The following is a 26,200-nucleotide window of genomic DNA, read 5'->3' as shown; positions in this document are numbered from 1 at the left end:
AGATGCCGAACAGTTTAATAGTGCTTCTTTCGTTTGACTTATAGGTGTGTCTTTATACAATTATATTACAGCACTGACCTACAGCATTAAAACATCCTGAATCGGAAATAAAAGACTCCCTGCCAAATAGCAGTGGAGGATTGTTATGAGCAGAGTGGGTGGAGAGCCATGTAAAGTTTGCTGATGCTGCACTGCGTAATGACCTCATTCTGTGGCACAGAGCAGTGGGGAGTGCGTTTCTCCAAGTGCCTTCCTCATATGGCGCTTGTGGTGCTGTGGGTAGCTGAGAGGTTGAATGCATGAGTTTTCTACTCTTATCAGAGCCGGATTACCACACATCCTTGCCTTCTGAGTCTCCTGTGGTGCTCTGCTGAGCTGTGGACATCCTGAGGGATCACCCGGTCTTTTGTTCTCCTTTCTTCTAGACATGAGAAGAAGTCTATGCTACAGAAACTATTACGCTGACAACCAGACCTGCGACGGAGAGCTCCTGTTCAACATGACCAAGAAGATGTGCTGTTGCTCCTACAACATCGGCAGAGCCTGGAACAAACCCTGTGAACAGTGTCCCATCCCAAGCACAGGTAACAGTCAGCTTTCTGCCTACCATGCTAGATAAATCAGCTAGAAATTGCTAGAGAAAAACCAGTCCTAGTAAAGAGAGAAAAGGTGTGTTCTTTATTTTCAGAGAGAAAATTTGACCTACCAAGGGGAAGATTTACCTTTCAGTTGCCTTCGGTCCTTCCTGCTGGAAAACCAAGTGACACAGTACATTTCATAGTTTATATCCAAATTTATAACCAGACCAGTAAATTCAACATGTCACAAAAATGTAAACACTGCTAGCATTACTTCAGAGTTCCCACCACATAATTAAAACACTGGAAATATCAGAAAAGTGAGTGTGATAAATAGATGAACATTTATGTTTTAATTTAAATCTATCCTTGGGCCAAGGAGAAGGCTCTGTGTTTAAAATCACTTGCCACACAGGTAGGAAGATCTGGGGTGGGGGACATGTTGAAAATCCACGTGAAAGCTAGACACAGCAAACAGGATGGAGGACAGGGAAACCTGTCTCTCCGTCATTGTCAGCTGGGATGCCATTTTTCTTCATGGGTGAATACATTTTCAGATATGTTTTGGTCATTTTTTTTCTCCCTGTGAATTCTTGCTCATCCCTGACCTCTATGCCCTCTTTGTTTAACTCTTGCAGATGAATTTGCTACCCTCTGTGGAAGCCAGAGGCCAGGCTTTGTGATTGACATTTACACAGGTTTACCCGTGGGTGAGTCATAGCCTGTGTCCTTGTGAGCATGGTTGTGGGGAGGGGGATGTCTTCTGTTTCTGTGTTAAAAGTGGGGCGCATACACACCATTGTTTCCCTAAGGTTTGCTTTTTCCTTTTCTGAGACTGAAAGAATGTTAAATGAGGCCTCAAGCTGTTTTCAAGAAGTAAGTATTCTCTTGAAATAGTGTGAAGTCCTTTGCAGCGCCACCTAATGGACAGATGTCTTTACTGCTCATGATTAAGGGGGCCTGAGAAACTTTTCAAGAAGTAACCATCAAGCTTAGTGAATCCAGCCCTAGGTGTCCACAAAAGGAGGACAGAGCCAGCTGACATTGAATTTGACTTTAATTACCCAATTTTTAAGTGTAACATGACTTTTCAGTTCTTTTATGAGGATTAGTTACACAGAGTCCCCTTGCTTATCAATTCTGTCTCTCTTGGCCTCTCTTTGGGTCCCTTGCTTAGAGAATTTCATGGAAATAAAAGTCTTTTCAGTATGAGGTCTCATGCGGGAGCTGAAGCAGACCCTGTAGTGGAATAGTAGCTTGTACTAGATCCAGAAGTGCCATGGATTGAGAAGTGTGACACAGAGGTTAGCCAGCGTAGACAGGGCCCTTGTAGTCTAGAAGCAAATGCCACCAAAGTCAGTGGAAGCTTATGCAGTCTCAAAGTGTCCCCCTGGTGATGTGATTTATAACCATCCTTAGATGCCCCCTAAGCCTCTGCAACTGCCTCTGGTAGCAGACACCATGGCTTGCTTTGTCTTGCCTTATTCCTAGTAAGTAAAACTGAAATCCACATCAGCCTTTCCAGTGACCTTGTTTAAGAAAACAAGGGCCTGGTCCAGCAATCAGCAGGCTTTCTTAGTGCCAAATCCATATGGCTCCACAGGCCAGTCAACATCCAAAGAAACCTCATGGTCTGGAAAGAAAAACTGCTAAACGACATTGGCATGGAACACCTGGCCTTAGCTGCTCTGTTTTTCTCCTTCCCAAACATCTTTTAATCTGTCTAGAATCTGTGATTGGGAGTTAAGTGGCCTCTAATGGTAATAGGTCTCCATGGGCAGTCCAGGCATGTAACCCAGCAAGGCCTGGCCCCCACAGTTGGCAATCAGCAAAGACTTGAAATGGCATTAGCACCATCCACTAGCAGACCTGGGAAGACCTCCAGCCATCCTGTCCAACTTCCTTACTTTCCAATAGAGGAGACAGAGGCCCAGAAAAGGGAAGGGACTCACCCAAGGCCACCTAGCTAATCAGTACCAGAACTGGGACCAGAAACCAGCCCTGACTCACAATTTTCTTGGCTTCTAGCTCTGAGCAACTAGAAACATGGTGTTTAGCAATGTACTTTATGTTACCAAATTCTGCCATGACAAAATAAAGCCTTATTCTATTTGCACTTATAGCTTCCTTCTGAAAGGTTTTTAGAACTGTTGGCATATAGAGCCCATGCCTGTTCATCTAAAACTATATAGCATGTTTATTAATCTCACCCTAAAATACAAACTTCTCCAAGTGGAAATAAAATCCAGACAGGAAAAGAAAACATTTAATAATATCCCTTTGTTGTTGTATGCCTAATCATAACTGGAGATTTGACTCGGTCTTTTTTTAGCTAAGCTGGGTAATAACATATCATTTCTATTTAGAACTAACAAATGTGTGTGGCCCTATTTCACGGGTTAATCCATATACTAAAAGAGTGGATTCTAAACTGATTTTCGTTTGTAGATAAAATGTAATTGTGATGTTACCTCATGTGGCTATTTAATATTGGTGCCAAAAGTCAAAATTACCTGTATTCAAAATAGAGATATTTTGAAATTATACCCTTGGAGTTTTTTTTTAATTAGTTTTTTTTTTTAGGTTAACATGTAAAACCATGGGCTTTATTACAACATTGTCCATACACAAGTATGGTTGTGCTTCTTGCCCATTTCTTTCCCTTACACCCCATCCCTGCTACCCCTTTGGCTACTTCCTTTCCTCCCTCCAGTCAACCTCACGCCTGCTTTCTTGCTATATGTATCCCATTACCCTACTTCCCACCTCCCTTGAGATCCTTCTCTCCCATGATCCCTTTTCTAGTTTCACAGCCTGTATCTCCCCTGGAGAAACTAAGCTGTGTTTTCCATTAAGGAGGTCAATTTGCTTTCAAACAAAATCAAACTCTTGGAAATGGGCCTTGGACAGACAGGTTGTTTTCAGGGTGTGTTCTTCTGAAGTTTCTGCTGTTCTTATAAACCCTACCTTAGCCCACAGCTGTCCCCTTACATCTCAGGCAAGAAAATATACTGTAGAGCCTCCTGATTATAAGAAACCAAGTACTCCTATAGAAATGCAGAAGCCTCAGGACTAGACACTTGTGAGTGAAGCCCATACTATACATGCCTGCCCAACGGACATGGTCTGTCAAACTCTGACAAGCAAGTAGAGGGGCCATCCAGGAGAGACAGACAAGCCCAACCCTCTGGCCCTAGAAAACACAATCCATCACAACAGCCCTTCCTCTGAGCAGACCATGTCTTCAGTCAGCTTCTCCCCATCTGGCCTACATGTTACTCTGTAGATTCAAAAGTGGTCCCTACCTTACAAATTGGATGTTTTGCAACAAAACTCAACCCAAATATATGGACTCCACACAGACACACGTGTGCCTATCTTTCTAACCCTATCTCAGCCTTCACGGGATCATGGACCCATGTCATGCCATGCCATGCCATGCCATGCCATGCCATGGACTTATGCCACTCATAAGGGGCTTCTCTGTTTCTAGATATTGATGAATGCCGGGAGATCCCTGGGGTCTGTGAAAATGGAGTGTGCATCAACATGGTTGGAAGCTTCAGGTGTGAGTGTCCGGTAGGATTCTTCTACAATGACAAGTTACTGGTTTGTGAAGGTAAGTGTGACTGTGTCCCATCTACTAATGAAGCAACTAGCAAGCTGCTTAACACCTGTGCCAAATTCTACCAGAGTTCCACAACACTGGAACCTCAGCTCGAGAGTTAGAACAGAAAAATACATTGTAGGAATGTCTACTAGAGTTGACAAAAGTATCATTTTAAAAATTAATTAAGAAAAGCACGTGGTAGAGACCCACATGAGGTTTTATTTTTCTTTTCATTGACAGCCAGTGGGAAAACCAGGATGTTCATTCTAGGAACTTTCCCTAATACAAGATTTATCAGATTCTCAGCTGATAGGGAAGAGCTTTGAGTTCCTGGGTATATCACATAGAGTGCTTTTCCTTCACTCTCTTCAAAACAAACACAAGAGGATAGACATCTTTAACTAAATGTCAAAGTCAGTGTTCTCTTCCAAACAGAGATTCTGCTTCTCCCCAGTGGAAACAATAGTAAAACCAATATTCCAAAGGCACAAGAGAATTCTGATTTGATATGGAAAATGTTGGCTTGCGTGCTCATGGACTTCCATTTGCCTCCTATTGCTGTGTGTGCAGCCTGAGAGTCCCCAGTGTTCGCTGTAACACTTCATACTTTTCCTCCATGGGGAAGATAGCATTCTTTTACATTTTAGTGGAAGAGACATTGCTGCACACTAAATATGGCATTTTTTCTAGAACAACTGGAGTCAGTTTCTGCTTGATGCTTGAGTGGTGGGCCTCTAGCCAAACCTTACATGTTATAGAAAGGGCTGTCACCCCTTGAAGTGTGGGTTGTGGCACACATGTCAATATTTTGACATTAACAAGGCTTTTACTCCAAATTAGGGACCGTTTACAATTCACATGTAGAGCTATGTTCCATTACTAACCACGTACTTGTTGGGCTCCCTTGCCAGCTTTCAACCACTGTGGCCAACTGGGCACACATCACTTGCCCTGCTTGTTGTGTGGGTTGTGGGCAGGGGTTATAGCCAGTCCAAGACTTTTTAAAGAGATAGCCAGTTCAGGCCACAGCCCATCTGTGGGGTTTCCAGGAACCATCAAGAATTGGTTCTTGCAGAGAAAGCACTGATTTAGAAAGAACAGGGAACAGCAGATCTTATCGTGCTAGAGGTGGCTGTCTTCTTTCCTTTCTGGTACATGTCTCAGGATGCCTGCTACTTTTTTTCCTCATATTTTCTCTTCTCTCCATTTGTCAGCCCCTTGGATACTTACCCAAATACCCCTTTGCTACTTATATTTGCCAAAAGTGCTGCCCTTGGCCAGGACACATAGGCAAGGCCACCCATGTCAACCCAGACCTTGGCCACCCAAAGTCAACCCAGACCTTGCAACATACAAGGAGGGAAAGCCTGCTGGGCCAGGGCAAGGTGCCCTGTAGTCAGGGAAGACCCAGCATGCTCCACCCACTCTATCTGCTTATAAAGGTGTCAAGAAACAGTCACATTCAGAGAACATTAAGAAGATTAAGTGTGCCGATTTTTGGTTTCCATTTCACAAGTTATTCATCTTCGAGGTGAATGTTTAAATACACTCAGCTGCTTCCCAACACATTCTGAGCTGTCAATATAAATCAGAAAATGAAGGTTGACTTCATGCATGTCTCAGCTATCCTGAAATTGGAGTGGATTCCAGGAATGTTTTGGGGGACTTCCATATTTATTCTTTCCACAAGGAAGTGCATGAGCAGATGTTAGCTTCTCATGTCACAGAAGTGCCTGCCTGTCACACCACTTAGCTTCCAATGTGGCATGGTTGACTCTATTCTTTATAGTTTACAAGCAGAGCAGAACTAGTGGGTGAGGCAATGCTGTGTCCATCAGCACATGGGCATGCTCATAGGCCTACTGCACAGAGAGGTGCAGTCCATGCCACCTCAGACAGACACTCTCAGTCCTGGAAGCTCCACCAGCCATGTTCAGGCTTTCCCACTGTACAAGCACAGATCTGATGTATTTCTGTTGTGGCTTTTCCTGGGGGAAGTCTGAACAAATATCTCTTCACTCCTGGTAGGGCACTGACAGCAGACCAAAGAAGCAGTTCTTCCATAGACTTGCTTAGTGGACTGAGTTATGTACAGAAGCATGGATGGCCATAGGCAGTTATATCACTGAAAGCCTAACCTACCCCAACATGGCGAACAGTTCATGAAAGCTGCTTCCTGAACAACTTGCAGACAGCTTGGCTAGCCGTCAGCCAGAGTCTCCTCTTCCCAGTCACTGTTTATGCCTTTCTACCTTGGGACTTCTGAGTCTTCGAGGCTCTTTTCCCTTCTTGAGCTTTATGTGTCTCATATCCTAGGGAATAGAATCCACCATTGGTTTTGTACTTCCTGGTGATGGAACAAATTTATAGTGACAAATATATGTGCTATGACTTAATAGTGATATATGTCTACTATGATTGTATCATAGTTTTTCCTGCCCTAAAGCTTCTCTAGAAGCTTCCCTTTCCCCATCCCCACCTCCAATCTAAGCCCTGGAGACCATGAATCTCTTTACTGGTCCCATAGTTTTGCTTGTTTCAGAAATTCAAATGTTGAAATCAGAATATTATAGAGCCTTTTCAGGTAGCTTCTTTCCCTTATTAATCCATGTGTGGGTTTCCCCCATGTCTTCTTGTAGCTAGCCAACTCACTAGAATACTAACTGATATTCTACCATCTTAATATATCACAGTGTCTTTATAATACATTGACCTACTGAAAGTTATCTTGACTTCTTTCAAGGTCTTGCCATTATGAATGAATCTGCTATAAATATCCATTGCCGTCTTTTCAGAAGATTGGGCCATTGTAAGAAAACATGTATCACCAACTCAACACCAGAGTCTGTTCTCCCTTGAAATAAACTCTCTTCTGCTTGCAGATATCGATGAGTGTCAGAATGGCCCCGTGTGCCAGCGCAATGCGGAATGCATCAACACTGCAGGCAGCTACCGCTGTGACTGTAAGCCTGGCTACCGACTCACCTCCACGGGTCAATGCAATGGTACGTAGCACCCACTCAGAGGCCATTCCTGTCACGGTCCTGTTATCTGCACTGCTTTAGAGATTCTAAGGCTAAGGAATAGAAGTGAAGATGTGGGTTGATAAACTCAAAGTACCTAAGGAAAATTGTTAAAATCGCTAATCACTGAGCTTTTTGTCTTCCTTATAAATGAAATAATTGCAAAGCAAAAAGTGCTCATTTATACAAATGATTCGCTGTATCCCTACCCAGCCCAGAAATACCCACTACCCACATACACAAGCCCACAGTCCTCTAATCAGTGTTGATGATGAGGAGGAGGTGGAGGAGGATGATGATTAACTTCTATAAAATCTCAGACAGAGAAGGTTTTCATCATATCTTCTACTTGTGTCTTTTTATTCACTTGAGTTTGAGCAAATCTTCCTGCATAAATAAATTTAAAACATGCCCCCCACACACACCACCACACCACATGCTCTTATCTTCCTAAATATCTTACTGAAGAAAATCACTCCCTGAAGACACCAAATAAGCAAAGCTTGACAGTATCATTACCACTGCAGTACCCACAGTAAGCAGAGGTTAGGGATGTCTGCTGTCCACTTTGTCAGGATGTAGTATAAATAAGAAGACAGTGCTGTCCCTAACATTGGCCATACATTTGGTCAACATCCGAGGGTTTCTATAGCTAGTGGCATGAAAGTTCAGTCCCTTGTGTTAGAGCTCAGAGACAAACTAATACTTCAGACGGGTCCTCGTCTACACTTCGGTACAGTTACATTGTACTTTTAGGAGTGTGTTGCCCTGCTCAGGGCTCACTTCCAAGTGAGTTTCCTGGGTTTTTGTGCATTTGTGTATAAGACAACACAAGAGGAACCGTGCTCAGGTTGTCCTTGGCTTTCTTGGCCAACGGTGATTAAGGGGTAGGAAGTGTGCTGCTCTCTGCAGGATATTTCCCATTGTTTAATGAAACCTTGGTAGGAAGAGGGTGTAAGAACAGAACAAAAAAAAAATCACTTTGCCAACTAGGATTTGTTTTCTTGAGTTAAAGGGAGCATGTGTAAGTATTTAGCATTCCATCAACGGAGCTGAGATTATTCCAAAAGCAGAGACACAGAACAGGAAAACTGAGTCCCTGGCTGATACGAAGCACAATCCCCAGTGACATTGGGCTCTAACACCATTTCCCTGTATTTTATTTTCAAGTTATATTTCTTTGGAGCTGGGTGAAAGGTGGCCAGTTAAAATAAAGACTGACTGGTCACACTGAGTGTGCCATTGTAGACCATTTACTTTGGCCGTTAAGTTGGGCCATTTATAGATCAACTAACGGTGATCAGCTACAGCCTACTACAACTCAAGCCCTTTTATGTTTTCTTATAGAATGTTAACCTAAACTGCCTCTGGTACTATCAGGGAAAGCCTGTGTGAGCAGTTTATGTGGCCTACACTTCAACTCTCCCTCATTTATTGAGGCCCTTGAGTCTTGTAACTACTATTCAGCTTTAAGGGTTGAAGGTTTTTATCCTACAAAGTGCCTATCTCACTTTAGTTGGTGATTTTTGAGACAGGATCTTATGATTTTGCTCAGGCTGGCTCAAGTTCACACTTCCTGTGTCCTATCTCCAGAGTGCTGAGGTTACAGTTGTTGGCTACTGTGCCAGGCTGCCGTCCTACCTTCAAACTATTTTAAACCATTTTTAAGCACTGTCTTATCCTGGTAGTTTTCAGACAGGATGCAAAGCACTCCTCTCTGCCAGTATTTAAAACGAAAATATCATCCTACAAGATTTGAATTTGAATTCATACATCCATTGTTTAAAACTCCAAATCACAGTGGTCCTAGATTGCTGTTTAGGGTGGTGCTCAAGATGCCAGCCTGACCTCAGTAGCAAATCCTACCCCTGTAGACATGCCTTTCCCAGCTACATCGCCAGCCACTGTCTTATGATCTCTACTCTTTCTGTTTGAGATCTTGCCCCTATTCCAAACCTCCCAGGAAAACCTCACACATGTTCTCCTGGGAAATAAAAATCTGCCTCTTAGATAGATAGTGACTGACCTTTCTCAAGGTCAGCTCCCTTTTCTGGTCATAAAAATAAAAGTCCCTTTTCTTTGCCCATCCATTCTTCATTTTCTCCAATGAGAATAGTGATATTTGTTAACTGTTTTCTGTGTAGACTAGCCACAGTTTTGGGGCGGTGTAACCCTAATCCCTCCTACAGTTGAGACTTCTAAGCAGTGTCTTGATTGATGGTTTCTGCCTGGAGGTAGATGGCCATGGTCTCTGCCACAGTTAGGCTGTGTCGCTCTGGGGTAAGAGTTCTGTCGACGCAGAAGATAAGCAGCTGTAATTTCCAACTAAAACAGGTAGAATGGAAGCTGAAGGAGTGAGGCAAAGGAATACAGCTAACTGTGAGCATCTGACCAATTACAGCAGTGTCCCATTTCAATATACGCATGATGTGTTTGACTTTACTGTAAATTTTCCAAAGAAGCTCCAAAGTACCCATGGTCTTTGGTACCAAAACCTAGAGATATCAATTCCACATGATGCTGTTTAAGCACTGTAGCAAGCACTTCTCCCCATTCTGAGTTTTACTTTCCTCTTTTAAGATACCTTTGGTAGAGGGAGCCATTTCCTTGGTTCAACTGGTACTAATGCTCTGAATATAAGAAATCTGGCCGATTTCAAAGTAAAAACTAGAAAAAATGCCAGTGTCTGCTTGACAGCCTCAAGTTCAACTTAGGATTATCTCTGAGAGCAATGGCTGGAAATAATCTGTTTAGTTGTTTTCTGTTCTAAGTCTCCATCTAAGAAAAAATGCAAATGTGCACAGTGCCCACCTAAGATGTTTCTGGTTTACAGATCGAAACGAGTGCCAAGAAATCCCAAACATTTGCAGTCATGGACAGTGCATCGACACTGTTGGAAGCTTCTACTGCCTTTGTCACACTGGCTTCAAAACAAATGCAGATCAGACCATGTGCTTGGGTGAGTATGTGGTCAGTGGTCCATGGGTTAGGGTGTGTGTAGCAACCCGAGCTGCCTCACGTTCTGGGGGCCATTTTGTAACCGCCCGTTCTGCTGCTCCGGTCCGCGGGTCAGGGCCTAGCAAGAGAGAGAGTGGGGACGGAGACGCGAAGAATGGAGACAAGACAGGGAGTCTGATCAAGTCTCTCAAGTCTCTTTATTGGAAGGAAATCCTGGGTATTTATACCCTTTACCATGTGCCTTGCCCTCGTGGACAAGCACAGCTGAAGGCACTACGTCATGTGCCTTGCAGCGTGGATATCACGTGCACCTAGCTAGCAGTGAGGAGACCACGTGCACCCAGCAGCGTGGATATCACGTGCGCCTTGCAGCTGGTGGCACTAAACAGCAAAACAAGATATGTGAGAAAAACAAGATGTTTATCAAAGTGTGCTCAGCTGTTTTGGGCTGTTGAAAACAAGTCTCTTGTCAGGGTATATGGCCTGAGATGGCTGCAAAGATGATAGCCGCTTTCGGCTAGGAGTTGGCTCCCAACAGGTGTGTGCATCAGTCCATGGGTGAGCACATGGCTTTGGGTAGTATTTATGTGGGCTCATTTGCCTGACCAGACTTCAATCTTTGGATATATGGACACTTTTTGTGAGAAGGATGTCCAGTTTGTACCAAATCTTCAAAGTCAAATTGAAAATTGTTACAAAGTGGGGACAGGGATCATTTTCCTATGAGAAAAAGAGGAAGAAGAACTCAGGGTTTCAAATCCTTTCCGTTTTTTGGTACTATTAGAGTGCTTCACAAACATCTAACAGACCTTCTTTTCTGACTTAAGGTCACATTCATTAGGCCTCTGAGGGTCTTTAAGCCTATGAATCAAACACATCAGAAGAACTGCCTACAGAGTCCTGTTTAAAGCACTTGCCTTTGGCTATAACTAGGTCCACCCATGAATGATGTTTTACCTACTCCTTAATCATTCTGGCTCATCCCAGGGTGGCTTACCCTTCCTTGCATCGCTGTAAGAATCTGCCCCACTGTTTATCAGTCTTTCTTTCTTGGCAGTGGATGAACACAACAGACTTCCTGTGCCTTCCTAATTCTCAGGTGGCTGGAGGAGTGACAGTGACTCATTATTTGGATGTGATGTTCACTCCACACTCAAGGCATTAGGGAGCTAGGACCAACTTTTCCATCTGAGTTACAATCATTGTCTTCATGTCTCAGACTTGAAGGAGGCAGTCTTGGCTCCGACCGTTACATACTGACCTCCCCAGGTGTCGCTTTCCATTCGTCCTCTCCCCTTATCCTTGGCCCAGATGACCTCCATCTTAAAACCAATGGTACCAGTGTTCTTTTTTTCTGCTCCTCCTTAATATAGTATGTAAGAAAGATGCTAGCTGCTTTGGTAAAATGCAGAAATAGCTAAGTTGCCAGAACAAGCATCATAATGCACTGAAGGGAAAAGTCATATACCAATAAATAAAAAGGCAAACAATGCCAGAGCTTCTGAACCAAGCCAGGTTGAGCACCATCTTATCCCTTAGCTGAGTTCAGAAGGATAGCTGAGTTATCACTGGAGGGAAAAAGGAGCCGTGTCCAAGGTGGCAGCTTAACTGGAGAGGGTAGTTGTGGTGCGGATTGCAGAGCACAGCCTGGTGACTCATAACCTTGGGGTAACATGAAGCATGAATCCTAAAAGCTGGAGTGTTCCAAAGTGTGGCAAAGGAAGGTCCAGATGCACATCAGAGGGTTTCCATTTTCAAGTGAAAACATTTGAGCAAAGTGGCAAGGGTGGAGAATTTGAGAAGCAAATAGAATAAAAGTCTTGTCCAGTCCTCGTGTCCTCGTCTCGCCTCCTCTCTCACGCCACGGAGGAGCTTCCAAGATGTAGGCCCTCACCTCAGCTTCTCCAGGCTGATGCCATCAGGCAGAACACTCCAGCCCCCTGAGACAGAGCCTGTGCAGCCACTACTGCTCTTCGCACCAGTGACCACATAACCACTTTCCTCTCTACTCACTGTGTCTCCCTCTCTGGCCTTTCTTCCTCCTAGACATAAATGAGTGTGAGAGAGACGCCTGTGGGAATGGGACTTGCAGAAACACGATTGGTTCCTTCAACTGCCGCTGCAACCATGGCTTCATACTATCTCACAACAATGACTGCATAGGTGAGTATGTGGGGGAAGGTAGCCACGACACACATCTGTCTGTATCGTGGCCAGCGTGCAATCATCTGTAACATTTGGTCAAGTTACTATCAAATATAATGTGTTAATTAAAAGTCAACTTTAATAATTCTGTTACCTTTATTGATCTGTGTATCGGCAGCTATAATTTCTGTATCTACTTTAAGTTAGATAAATTTCAAGATAAACCCTTTAGGTTAAAATGTACAAAAGCAAGTCTTTGTCAGTTGAATGATCGTGGAGGAGTGTGCTAGCCTTTCATAGATCCTTCTCTGCATCCTCTCTTCAAAGAAACAAGTTACTACGTGTATAACATCTGCCTTATAAGACATGGTAGACATTTTCTCTAAGGTACAGAATCTAGATTAGCTTCATGTATGTACGATATAAAACCTGCATCCATGTGACATGAAGCAGAAGGAAGAATGTTTGGGATGAGGAAGATACCACTGGGAGGGAAGGAAGGACCAGGTAGGATACTAGGGATGTGAATGTGAGAAAGATGCAAGGGGGCATGTGTGAACACCCATTATTTTAAACTAACTAAAAAATAATGTAGAGAAGGGATCCTAAGAAATGATAATGAATGAAATACCATATAGAGTTAGAAGCTAATTTTAAATACTTCTAGTTGCAATGCTATAGTTTGCCTCCATCTGAATTATGTATCTAGTAAATCAGTTTTATCTTTTAAAATCAAATCTACAATAAAGAGACCAGAAAGGTGAGGATGGGTGGGGTTGAGGAAGCATGGAGATGATAGAGGGACATATTAGTTATGAAAGCAAACCAAGGTCTGGGGGTGAACAGAGACCAGGGGAGCCAGAGGAGAGAGCAGAAAATCTACACAAAACAAATTTTGTTTGAAAATTCCATGATGAAACTTAATCCTGTGTATGCTAATTAAATTTTTTAAATAAAAAAAATGCGAAAAGGCAAAAAATATACAAAGTCTAAGCAAAACTGCTACAAATTTATCATGGAAATTACTGGCTTTAATATGATAATGTAATCTTTTCATTATATTTGGATGGGTGCCTACAGCTGGGTCTGTGGCTGAAACTAGACCTTCATTGTAATTTCTTGTATTTGGCCAAGGCCACAAAGGCCACTAAAGATTAGAAAAATGGCAGGGAGTTTGACATTTTCTTTGGAACATAACGAAGTTTTTTTTTTTTTCAGATGTTGATGAATGTGCAACTGGAAACGGGAACCTTTGCAGAAATGGCCAGTGCGTCAATACTGTGGGGTCCTTTCAGTGCAGGTGCAATGAAGGCTACGAGGTGGCTCCCGACGGCAGGACCTGTGTGGGTGAGTGAGGAGCTCAGAAAGGCCCTGGGAGCTTCGGAGGACAGGCCAATCCTAAGGGTCTGCTGTACCTTGTGCAAATAAGTGAAATGTAAATTGGCTTAGGGGTGTGTGTGTGTGTGTGTGTGTGTGTGACACAAAAATAAATATAGAAGTCATGAATACAAGAGGAGTGTTGGGGAACATGGGGAGGAGTTGGAGGGAGGACGGTGAAATGTATGCAAATGCAGTGTACTTATGTAAGTCCTCAGATTTAAAGAGAAAGGAAGGAAAACAGTCCCTGAGAAAATGTCCCCAGAGGCCCAGCACAGAATCACAGTCTCTGTTTCAACCTCACTGTTATTTTTTTAAATGCATACAGATAGTCGTTTTCCTTCATAGTTTAAAAATTGGATTATACTCATTGAAAACATTTTAACCATTAAATATTAAGCTTGATAGCTCTGATTTATTATATTTTGCTCAAACTACCCCTCCAGAGGTTACTTCACATAATCTTTTAAGTGCCTTTAAAACCCCTGTGGTGCGGTACACTTTTCTAGGAATATTCTCTTTATGGCAGGTAGACTAAAATGTGGCTGCATTGCATCCCTTGGGAAGCATTTAGAGTCATGGCTTTGCCTTCCTCTTTGGGAGACTCATGGCTTTTAATGAGCTCCGTGTGCTTCTTCGGTTTGATTCCGGTGCCTTTGACTGAGTTTGCACTGCTCGATGGTGATCATGCCAACAGGGACCTCTCTCTGGTTTCCTTTCCTCTGCAGATATCAATGAATGTGTTCTGGATCCTGGGAAATGTGCACCTGGGACCTGTCAGAACTTGGATGGCTCCTACAGATGCATTTGCCCGCCTGGGTATAGTCTACAGAATGACAAATGTGAAGGTAAGGGCTACTGGTGGGGATGCACACTGACTAGAATCTCTGAAATCAGAAACTTTTGTGATGGCACTTTCAGTTTGGAATACTTTGTTTGTTTGTGTTTGTTTGTTTGTTTGTTTGTTTTAAATTAACTCACAAAATATGACTTATGACCTCATACTCTGTCAAGACAGGAAAAGCCAATCCCTGTCCTGATCACTGGGAGCATTGGTTTTCTCTGTGCAGAGGCTCTTCTGGTGGCCCTAGCTCTTCCCGCTGCGCTCTGATTCAGCACAAGGTTTGGTCCACTGATGGTCTTCCTGAACTACATGGTTTTAAATGGCCATTGTTGACAGCTAGAAACAGCTCCCATGTGCATGGGCTCTTTAAGTGCCCACGTTCAAGGTTGGATAAAAGTGGTTATATAGCTTGTCTGTGATGTCCTCAGCTATTGAGAGGTAGAAATGTGTTGTGTAAGAATAAATTCTTAACAAATTTTATAGAGCACTCCATTCCTTTAATCTCAGCACAGATTCCTTTTTCTAAGTGAAGAGTAGCCATTGCAAGGACTTTATGAATAATCAGGGTTAGTGGATTCCCAAGAAGTCACATAGTTCACACCACTACCTTTAAACAGGTCTTCCATTCATCACAACGAACTAGAGTTTTCTCTACTTTTTAATACTGCCAATGAGAAATTTTATTATAAATCCAATTCATACCACATTCCAGAGGATATGTTTTAAGTAGAAACATTTTATCAAAATTAAATCTGGAGGGGTTGCTGAACGTTTTCTTGTGTTTTTTTATGTTTATTTTATGTGTATGAGTGTTTGGCCTTCATGCATGTATGTATACCATGCACATGCCTGGTGCCCACAGAGGTCAGAAGAGGGCATCAGATCTTCTATAATGGAGATAGTTCACCACCATGTGGGAGCTAGAGATCAAACCAGTGTTGTCTTGGAAGAGTAGCCAACTTCCAAGACAACACTCTTCAGATGGTCTTAACTGCAGACTCATCTCTCAAGACACTCTTTTTTTTTAACTTTTTAAATTTTGTTTGTTTCTGTGTGTGTGTGTGTGTGTGTGTGTGTGTGTGTATGTGTGTGCATGTGTCTTCACATATGCCTGCACATATGTGAGTTGGTATCAGAGCACAACTCCTGGGAGTTAGTATTTTCCTTCCATCGTGTAGGGCTTAGGGTTCAACTTCCAGTCATAATGGCAAGGGCATTGACCTTTAAGACATCTCACAAGCACTTGTATGATTTCCTTCATGACTGATTCAATATACTTCATGATTACTACATGAGTTCCCCCCAAATATATAGAATGAAAATACAAAGAAATAAAAATAACTCCACAGATGATCAACAAAATGTGCCAATTCTGTAATATCTGTACCTGTTATTAAGAACATGGCACCTACAGGCTAAATTTTAATATAAGAAAAAGAAATGGGCCTGGGAGATGGCTCAGTTGGCACAAGTGTGTGGACCTGAGTTGAGATCTCTAGCGCCCACATCAACACCAGGTGAGTTTGTTAGCCCTCCTATAATCCCAGCATTTGGGAGGTAGAGCTTTTGGAACAAGCTAGCAAGCTAGACTAGCCAAACCTGCATGCTTTAAGTTCAACTGAGAGAACCTGTCTCAATAAATAAGATGGAAAATAATCTAGTGCCATCCAGTGTTACCCACTGGCCTTGATACACACACATGCACACACATGTACACACTGTCAGGCACACACACACAGACACGCATGCACACCACATGCATATGCACATGCAAATATATGTATTTAATAACAAAAGATTCATAATAACAATAAAAGCAACCTCCAAAAGGAAATATTTGAGCATTTTTCACATAAGTTAACTTTTTTAAAGCAAAGGAGAGATGTAGTGGTGGAAGGAGTCTAAGAATAAAATAATTTAATGAAGGGAAGTTCAAAATCATTGATAACCCCCCAAAAAAATGACAATTAAAAAATACACTACAAGTTCACAGATGAGGATGAGGGGGCTGATTTTGCATTGTGTGAGAAAATAACCACTTTGATTGCTTATTTCTGGATTATCATGATATCTACAATGTTAAGGCAAGATACTGGAGTTAGTTTCTTGACTTTCCCTTAGGTGGGAACAAAGTCATGAAAATGCACTTTGTAGGCAGAACTACACACATATGAAGCAAAAGAGTTACATGACCCAAGAGATAGTATATAATTTTTTAAAATTTTTAACTAAAACAGTACAGTCCAGATTTAAAACCATAAAGACATTTCTTCACTATAAATTCTAGGTGAAAGTCACAGGAAATGAGTGAGTTTGCAGTCGAGTGGCTGTTTTTCATAAAAGTAGAACGATCATGTATTATTCCCTAAACAGATAATTTGGAAAGAGAAAGAGAATACTTAATTATACAGTCAGGCCAACATACACAAGCTGAGAATCTCTAGGAAAAACCCTTATGACACAACATGTTGGTTAACCAAGCTACTCTGAATTCTCAATAGGTCGGTTCTTCCAGGCAATATGATGGATTGATGTTCTGAAGAAAACAGGCCATAAATCACATGTATCCAGTTCCTATTAGCTCTGTGTTGAAAGCGAAGCCCTGGTCTATACAAGAAAGGAATTTTGATATCTTCAGAAAAACTAACTTGCAGATCAGAATCATCTTCTGGGATGGGATTGTGCTTAGTAATGTGACCATTAATGTCTTTAAGGCTGCAGCAGTAGGGTATTGGGAATGCTACCGCACGGGGTGCTGGGAAGGCTCCATCAGCAAGTGGAGGGAAATCACCTTACACTGAGCTCAGCACTGGATTCGAGTTGTGCAATGGTGAGGTAGGGTGCTGGAGCTCCTGGCCTCTTTCCCAGCTCAGCGTGGTGTGGAGTTAATACAACTTCTCTGATTTGCCCTGCTCCTTCACAAGCAAGGAGTTCATTTCTGTGACTGCCCTGCACAGTGTAAGAGGCTCATCATTGTAACTCTTACAGATTCCATTTTTACATCAAGACTTGTTAAAAGTAACTTTTAAAAGTTCACTTCAAAATTCTATCACAGGCAATCGCTTCCCTGTTGCAAAGGTACTGAAACAACTCTCCTACTGAGCCTGTATGTCTCGGTGTAGTGACTGATGATGTCCTGGGGACATTCTGACTCTGATGTGGATAATTCTTTTAGATATTGATGAGTGTGTTGAAGAGCCAGAAATCTGTGCTTTGGGGACCTGCAGCAATACTGAGGGCAGCTTCAAATGTCTGTGTCCGGAAGGGTTCTCCCTGTCCTCCACTGGAAGAAGGTGCCAAGGTAAATGCCTCTGAAAGCTTTGGACTTTCATTATTCTGTGTTTATTTGTTATGGTCTTATGTTTTAAACATGGCAAAGCTCTGAGTCCTTATGAACGGGAAGATGTTTCATTCACCCACAGGTCTAATGATTACCATATGCCCGAAGGTTCACTTTTATTTCTGAGGTTAAAAACTCATCCATCAAGTTTCAGTTGCTTATTCAACTTTCTTGGCACTTACACCTCTATTCCTCCAACAAGCACAGATGCAGAAAGGCTCTTAGGAGAGGGGCACCCCCAAGAGTCACTGATACTACAGAACCTGGAAGAGATCACCTATAGGTTCCCACCTCAGAAGTTGCAGCTTAAGTGAATGTGGGTGCAAACCGAAATCCTCAGAGAGAGAAAATGCAAACTGATCATCTTCCCCCACCCCATGTTTACCCTACATATCCTTTGGGGAAACAATAATACCTGGTGAAAATATTCAAGGGCTTGCCAGGTTAACTTTAAAATAAAAGAAAAAACTTTAAAAGACTTAGAAGATAAACACAAAACTATGTTTGGATAAAACCGAGAAACTTGTTTGGACATTCCCAAGCAATGCAATTGTTATTTGGCTATACTTATACAAAAGAGTTTAATGAATTACAGGGTGAGGAAGGCCCCTAAATATTTAGTTTAGAATTTCTGTCCGTGTCTATTTGTTGCTTTGCACTTTTAGCTGTTTGTTTACTTTATGTGTGTGATTTGGTTCATATTACTAAATAATAGGTATAGAATATAATTTAAGATTCTAAAATATGGCTTTGGAATCTAGGCCTGCCAAGTTTTAGACCAGAGAAGCCAGTCATTGGTGTAGAAATCCAGTTTGCTCACCCAAACAACACCAATACCCACCCAAGCAACTTTATTGTGTGCATGACACAGTTCTGATGTCTCTGAGGTGCCTGAGAACTCTTGTTACTATTATTCTGTCTGGTTATGGTTTTATTTTATCAGTAGATTTATGCAGAAAAATGAAGGGAAAGATTGCAAATTCTCTGGTTGGTTTGATCTTGTAGAGGACTATCAGATGACCACAAGGGTTTCAGGGTAGTGATGGAGGCACAGCTAGAGTCAAGTAGCTATTCTGCCTGTGTGCTCCAGGCCAGCCCCATAGAGCCTGACTTCATGTGTGTCTTTGGCTCGCTTGGCCTGCATTTGGAAAGAAAGCAGTGAGAAGCCAGGTGCGAATCTACCCATGTGGCAAGCCAGAGGAAACTCAAAGGCTATTAATTCAATTTGCACAGGCCTGTCACAGGGCAGGCTGACATTGCAGGAAGAGGCAGCCCAGCTGTGAGAACTCTGCCACATCCTCAGCCAAGAGCTGAGGAATGCAAGCAGAGAAAGTGACTGTCATAGTTCCAGAGAAGTTTCAGAGGTCAGGAAGGGTTGTTTGCAGATGGACTGTCAAGCAGGCATCCTAGTGAAGTCTGGCTGAGGTATACGTGAGCACTAAGCTGTTTCACAGTGCGGTACACTTTTGAGTGATAAGCTTACCTAGAGGAACAACATGACTGAAAGCAAATCTCCTATTTGAGTGCAAGTTCTGTTGGAACCTGAAATTTTGAGACAGAGATTTGTCTTATAGGGTGTCAAATTGAATCAGGCTTCTATTAGGCATAAAACGAAGAAGTTGTACAGTGCCACTGATTTGGGGTTTTGAAACACAAGATGTCACTGGGACTTTATGCATTTGAGTCTCAGTCTAAATCCAAGCTATTTATTTTCTTTTGGTATAGAGAGTGGTGTGGGGAAGATTGAACACTGAACTGGATTGAGAAGAAGGTCAGCAGTTTAAGGACAGCTGTAGGAATAAGTGGTAAAAAATAAATAAATAAATAAACAACTCTGTTTATGCAAAACAATGGATGGGACAAAGGATTTGAATAAAGCAAATGAGAAAGGCATATCCCAAGAAATGAGAATTAGTTAAGTCTTGACATTTCTCCACAGAGTAAATATTTGGGTGACAAACACTGCCATGGGAGTTTGTTTTCTGGACTGGAAAACTGATGGTAGAGAATGCAGAAGTCAGAGGTAGACAGAACTAGGCAGGAGGAAGGGTGCAAAAGGGATGTGGAAGCATGTCCTCAGATCTGCAGAGCTTAGCCACTGTATAATAAAAGAGACGTTGTGCGTGGCTCTAGAAGTCAGGTTTGGGAAAAAAAAAAAAAAGAAAGAAAGAAAACCACATTCCAGGCCCCTAGATGAGCTCACTTCTCAGACTTACCCAATCTGCTCTATGAGGACGGGAATAGTTGGCTTCCAAAATTATGTCAACTAACACTGGAGCATTTTATAAGGAAGAGATCACCTCTTCTTTGGGTTTACCAGAGCAATAGTGAAAAGAAATAGATATATCCTTTGAAAGAAAGATTATTCTGCTCACACCTGCCCATAGTCCTGCCTTCTGTTTCTTTTTATTTCCTCTTTCTATTGCACTGAACAAACTTTGGTTGGAAACTTAATTTGATGTAGCTGTGTGCTCATGAGTGTAAAATCTATGGAAAGTCCCACTTGGAGTTTGTCCCCACAATCCCATGAATAGCTACCTCAGTAAATTCCCCTGGTGGCTCAGGTGACTAGTCCATACATTTACCATTTCTTCATATGCTGTGGTGTGGGGTTGTCTTTGGTACCAGAGTGTATAGGACACACAATGACAGTATGTCTTAGAATCAAGAGGCTCTCCTGCTTCCTGAAAAGTTGTACAAAACCCACGTAAATGAAGCCATCATGCAAGGACATCTTCATGAATGATTCTATCGGAGGATGTTCCAGTCCTGGCATTGTTAATGAAAGTCTATTAAGACTGGCAGGTTTAGAGTTCACTATTCATATCAGGTTGCTTTGAAGTAGCAGGTAAACTGAAGGAAAAAGATAACACAACACGAATCTGTTCACCCTATCTTATTGTAGGCTGTCTGTGACTTTAGCAGTCTCAGCTCTTTTGCGCTTCTGATCACTTTTGGAATATTGCTATAGTTTATGAGAGAATGCATTGATCGACTATCATACAATGAAGATTCAGTAGGAAAGCAACTAGAATGTACTGTGGATTTATGTTGTAGATTTACGAATGAGCTACTGCTATGCGAAGTTTGAAGGTGGAAAGTGTTCCTCACCCAAATCCAGGAACCATTCCAAGCAGGAATGCTGCTGTGCTTTGAAGGGAGAAGGCTGGGGAGACCCTTGTGAGTTGTGCCCCACTGAGCCAGATGGTAAGTCTAACATCTTTGTTTCTCGAAGCATGGTCTCATACACATATATATGACCATGCAATCAGTAACAGTGTAAGCCTTACAGCCAATAGGATAATCGAATTCTACGTGTAACTGGAATGCCATTTAAACGTATTTTACCAGAAGAGCATGGTAGTTATTTTTCTCTTGTAATAATAAATCAGAGTCATCCAAAAGATACGCACATTGTTGAGAGTCTTGGTGATGTCTCCTTGTTTCTGGGCATCTTGTTCCTGTCTCTCACTGTGTGCGGCATGTGGTCACAACCACACAATGGATAGGAGCATGGGAAGCCTGTCATTGTCTCTGGTCTTCCCACTAATGAGTATATCTCTCCACCACAGAGGCTTTCCGCCAGATCTGCCCCTTTGGAAGTGGGATCATTGTGGGCCCTGATGACTCAGCAGTCGGTGAGTGCCCAAGCAAGGTCCTCCTGCTTCTTCTCTTTCCTTCCTCTGGGTCTTATTTCTCCTTATCTACCTGGGAGAAATAATCCCTTCTATTTAATGTCTTATCACTTGGATGACAGTTGTATTGTGATATTAGATATTCACTTACTGAACACCGACATGATAATAGTTTAAGAAAATACCTTGGTTTTTAATTGTTCTTTCTTTCTTCACTTAAGACATGGATGAATGCAAAGAACCTGATGTCTGTAAACATGGTCAGTGCATCAACACAGATGGCTCGTATCGCTGCGAGTGTCCCTTTGGTTATATTCTGGAAGGGAATGAGTGTGTGGGTGAGTAGTGATTCAGCCCCTCCCTTTGGAATTATTATATGCAAAAATTGAGAGATTTGTCTTTTACTGACCCAAGGTGTGAGTTGAGTTCTGTTCCTCGTTAGAGGGCTTCTTCATTTAGACTGCTAGGTGGTCTCCACCTGAGCTGGGTAGGGAGCTACTGCGGTGAACCAAGCAAGGACGATCCTTCCTTGCATGACCCTTATAGTCTAACTTGGAAGGCAGGTACTGGACATGTCCTAAGAGATACTGAAAAGGACAACAGAGAACAGAAGTTTCAGTGAAACTTAAAATATACTGTTAGAGCTCATAGTTTATAATTTTGGCATGTAAAAACACAACGTTTCCTATGTATCTTATATATTTGGCAATATGGAAAGCCACTCACCCTATTTGGTGTCTTATTTTAGCCTTTTCATTAAAATGTCCAAGAATGGCTCCTATGTGGACCACTTAGTCTTAATTCCGATTGCTAGATTTAAATGTTATGTCCAAGAACTCTCACAAAGTATTGCTGCAACATGGATTATGTGTGATCAACACTGAATGTCTGTCTGTGGGGTGGGACATAAGTATATTATTCAACCTCTCCCGCCTTGGGTGTACTACTATGCAAATGAAATGGTCTGTGTCTAATTACCCTAGCAGTTCTAAACTGCAATGATACTGTTGTTTTTATTAACTCAAGGAAGATACAGTGTTCCAGACTGTAAAGTAAGGTTTAGTAAGTAAACAGAAACAAAGTTTATCAATGTTAGTTTTTTGGCATCTTCAGTTTGCTGCTGTGTATGTGCAAAAAAATCCTCCTCCCCTGGAAGGAGTAGCCCTTGAGGAGAGCCCACCATGTTCCTGGGCTTCCAATATCTAAAATAGCAACGTTGTTTCTAAAAATAGGGTTCTTTCTTTCCCAAAGGAAAATATTCGCCCTAAGGCTTTGGCCAGAAATAAGAACAGTGGATGCTCCAGATGGATGGGTTAGGAAGAATCTATATTTTTTACAGATTTTTTTTTTTGGTAAAATATTTTCTCTCTCCACAGTTGTTTAGAAAGACCATGCCCTAAACATGTTTTCTTTTCTCTTTTTTTCTAGTATTTTCTTTTTCTGCCTAATGTAAAACACCAGGTTTTTAACAGAATCAACAAAATCTACTTGAATGTTGGGTTTTATCCAGTATATTTTATTTAATCTTAGGTAGTCTTCTATTTTATATCTGGCAAGACTCCGTCATATGTAAGCCTTCTTATGCAGTGATGTAATGCGGGACCAATTGGAAAGAGTCTTTGTCTTCGAACCAGCAGAACCCCCTGGCTGCACGTAGGAGCCTTATTTTAGCCATTAGAACATCTACTCCCAGGGAAAGATGCACTCCTCCATAAGGACAGGCTGCAGAAAACCACGTGGAAGGTATAAGGGCTAGACATTCATATCTCTCGCTGTCTCTGCCTTTGAGCAAGTGCAAACTTCAGCTATAAACCAGTGATCAGAAGATTTCCCTCCTTGTAAGAACAGGAGAACTAAGCAAGACAGCGCAGATCCAAGAACTCAGACAATGAAAGGTGATATGGGAGCCTGAGCTCTATTTTACCTCCTCTCATTTCCTCTCCACTTCATATCCGTTACAGATACCGATGAATGCTCCGTGGGCAATCCTTGTGGCAATGGGACCTGCAAGAATGTGATTGGAGGTTTTGAATGCACCTGTGAGGAGGGATTCGAGCCCGGTCCAATGATGACATGTGAAGGTAAGGGTCTCAGACACAGAAGAGACAGTTGCCTATACTGACCATGGGAGCAGCTGCTTGATTATAGTTCTTAATACTAAATACCTTTTAGGGCATAGAGAATTAAGAACATCTGAACCTGGCAGGTTGTTGTATCATTCTTCTCTGTGGCCTCATATGGTTAGGAAATATAAAAAAACAATATAAATGGCTTGTGGCAGAAGTTATAGTGTATATAACAGAGTGCTCGCTAGTGTGTCTTCCTGCTTACATCTCAATACAACTTCTGTCTCATTTACTACCTCCTGTCATACTCTCAATTTTCTTTTGTTGTTGTTGTTGTTTCCAAGACTTTCCTCCTCGTCCCCCACTTCTTTTGTGTCCCGCTGTTCTCCTCTTAGAAACATCTGCCCACAGAGCTAGATGACCACTGACAATCCTGTGGTCATCTGGAGGCGATCCCAGAGGAGAGGTTGCCTAACCCATAGAGAAATCTGAAAAGTATTTGTCAGTATGATTGCCTGGAAGGAAGTACGGAAAAGAAAGAAAAGCTAGAGAGTGCCAAAGAGTGGTTGGTCCCTAGACTATTTGCCTCATATTCCCCTGAGATATTGTTAGGGGATGCAAGTTTTCTGGCCTCATCCTAGATCACTAAATCACAAACTCTAAAAGCCGAGCCCAGCAGCTGTCCAGATGATCTACAAGCCCTTCAAGATGGGGTTCACTGGTGTAGGAAAAGAATGGGAGAGGTGAAGGAAAATGGTGGTATTCAAGGAATCATGAGAGATATGGACTGTTGGCACCTTCAGAGTGTCGGGAGCCTTTTGAGGCTGTGACTAAAGCCTGGCCTGGATGCTCAGTCCTGTCCTCCACACACATTGTTGTTCTCTGGGAACAATAGGATCATCGAAGACGTTTGGTTTCATCCTCTTGCTTTTGAAAACATGTCCTGATATTTCTGAGCCATGTACTCTAGAAAAGTCATTTTTCCCAGTAGAGGGCATGTGTGTAAACTGAGTTTCTCTAAGTATAAAATGACAAGAACACTGTTTGAGCAGAGAATCCCCGCTGTCTCTTTGTTTGGAGAAGGAGAAGTTACTAAGAGTAGTAGAGAGCTTGGCTTCTCTTTTGACCACAGCTGCTTTAGTTGAAGGGAGCAAAGATGATCTATAGTCCATGTACAAAGGAAGCAGCAACTGGTCAACCTGAGTCTTCCAAGTCTGCAAAGTGTACCTGTTGTTCCTCATTCATGTAAATCATGTCCTAGTTACACCAGGACAGCAAGCTTGGGAGCTGTGCCTGGAGATCCAGAACATACGGCCACCATATTTATTCCAGCTATAAAATAACCAACTCATTTTTATAATTTTCTGGATCCATCCATGCCTATGATAAGGAAGACTTTTGACTTTTAGTAAAAACACATTTCTCTCTTTTTGACATTCTTGGTGCTACTGGTTCATTCTTTTATGTTCTCTTACTGTAGATATAAATGAATGTGCCCAGAATCCTCTACTCTGTGCCTTCCGCTGTGTAAATACCTATGGGTCCTATGAATGCAAGTGCCCTGTTGGATACGTTCTGCGAGAAGACAGGAGGATGTGCAAAGGTGAGGGTCCTGCTTGAGTTGATCCAAGGCAGAATGCTCTGTCTCTATGCACAAGGGCAGATGTCCTTCTAAAGCATCCGTTAGTAGAGAAGGGCTGGATATTGAGTGAAGTCTCCTAATCCACAACACACATAGTGCTTTTCATCTCTTCCTTTACCCCTAGATTGTAACAAGAAGCCCCATGAGACCTTGCAGATCTTGGATTAGTTTGCTATGCATTGAATGTCTAAGATATGTCAGCCATCCTATGGGGTATAAGATATTTTCTGTACAAAGCTATTGCCCAACATCCTGCGACCTCAATATATAGAAGTTGAGACAAAAAACAAAAATATAAATACATAATCCTAGTGTCATAGATATAATGAAGGTTGTATATGCCAAATGTTCTGAGAGGGGCTGGAGAGATAGTTAAGTGATTTAGTGGTCTTGCAGGGGACCAAATTCAGTTCTCAACACTCACCTCAGGCAGTTCAAAGGGCCTGCAACTCTAAATCCAGGGGATCAGATGCCTTCTTCTGGCAATCAAGGGTAACTGTATGCAGATAAACACATACACATTAGTAAAAATGAATCTTTAAAAACACAAAAACATAATGCTCTAAGTTTATAAACTAATGAACATATGGCGCCCAAGGAAAGAAAGAGATACTGCGTTTCAAAAACAGGGTGACAAAAGCCGTGTTCCTTAACACATTAGTAAGCTAAAAAGGCTTACTGAGTACTGGTAATCTCCAGAGTTCAGAACAGGGCTGAATCAGAGGACCTGAAACTATTCTAGAAGAACCCCACTGTGCACCTTTAATGAGCTGATACCCAGTCTCTCAGCCTGGCTAAAATGCAGTTGTGTTTGAAGGGGAAGCTACTGTTACTGAGAGTTCATCACCCCATACAGAATAAAGTCTAAAGACTTCTGGCTAGACCGGGGAAGGAAAAAGAAAAAAGAGGGGAGATGTAATGTTATTAAAGGTTATTAAAGGAAAGAGAGAAAGAGAGAGAGAGAGAGAGAGAGAGAGAGAGA

General features: G+C 42.1%; 1 protein-coding gene and 2 long non-coding RNA genes across 3 annotated transcripts in view; 1 reads left to right on the top strand and 2 right to left on the bottom strand.

The window, feature by feature from the left end:
* The window catches only part of Fbn1 (fibrillin 1), a 203,723-nt gene that overhangs the window by 160,590 nt on the left and 16,933 nt on the right, over positions 1-26,200 (top strand). Inside the window, exons 41-54 of the mRNA XM_028784990.1 lie at positions 426-584; positions 1,217-1,288; positions 4,072-4,197; positions 7,071-7,193; positions 10,045-10,170; positions 12,216-12,332; positions 13,533-13,661; positions 14,420-14,539; positions 17,711-17,836; positions 20,933-21,082; positions 21,448-21,513; positions 21,732-21,848; positions 23,472-23,591; positions 25,057-25,179. Of these exons, the coding sequence (XP_028640823.1) occupies positions 426-584; positions 1,217-1,288; positions 4,072-4,197; positions 7,071-7,193; positions 10,045-10,170; positions 12,216-12,332; positions 13,533-13,661; positions 14,420-14,539; positions 17,711-17,836; positions 20,933-21,082; positions 21,448-21,513; positions 21,732-21,848; positions 23,472-23,591; positions 25,057-25,179 (1,674 nt within the window). The remainder of the gene's footprint in view (positions 1-425; positions 585-1,216; positions 1,289-4,071; positions 4,198-7,070; positions 7,194-10,044; positions 10,171-12,215; positions 12,333-13,532; positions 13,662-14,419; positions 14,540-17,710; positions 17,837-20,932; positions 21,083-21,447; positions 21,514-21,731; positions 21,849-23,471; positions 23,592-25,056; positions 25,180-26,200) is intronic.
* LOC114636900 lies at positions 21,680-22,063 on the bottom strand. Its single transcript, XR_003713703.1, has 2 exons — positions 21,920-22,063; positions 21,680-21,826 (listed from the first exon to the last, which is right to left on the bottom strand). It is a non-coding gene; the product is annotated as an uncharacterized LOC114636900 (long non-coding RNA).
* Positions 23,006-26,200, bottom strand: part of LOC114636899 — a 10,871-nt gene continuing 7,676 nt past the window's right edge. The window contains exons 3-5 of the long non-coding RNA XR_003713702.1: positions 25,643-25,714; positions 23,435-23,514; positions 23,006-23,232 (exon numbers count right to left, since the gene is read on the bottom strand). This is a non-coding gene — a long non-coding RNA (uncharacterized LOC114636899). The remainder of the gene's footprint in view (positions 23,233-23,434; positions 23,515-25,642; positions 25,715-26,200) is intronic.

Source organism: Grammomys surdaster, unplaced genomic scaffold (assembly GCF_004785775.1).
Source record: "Grammomys surdaster isolate TR1022 unplaced genomic scaffold, NIH_TR_1.0 125049, whole genome shotgun sequence".
Lineage (NCBI taxonomy): Eukaryota > Metazoa > Chordata > Mammalia > Rodentia > Muridae > Grammomys > Grammomys surdaster.
This window is presented reverse-complemented; position numbering and strand designations above follow the sequence as displayed.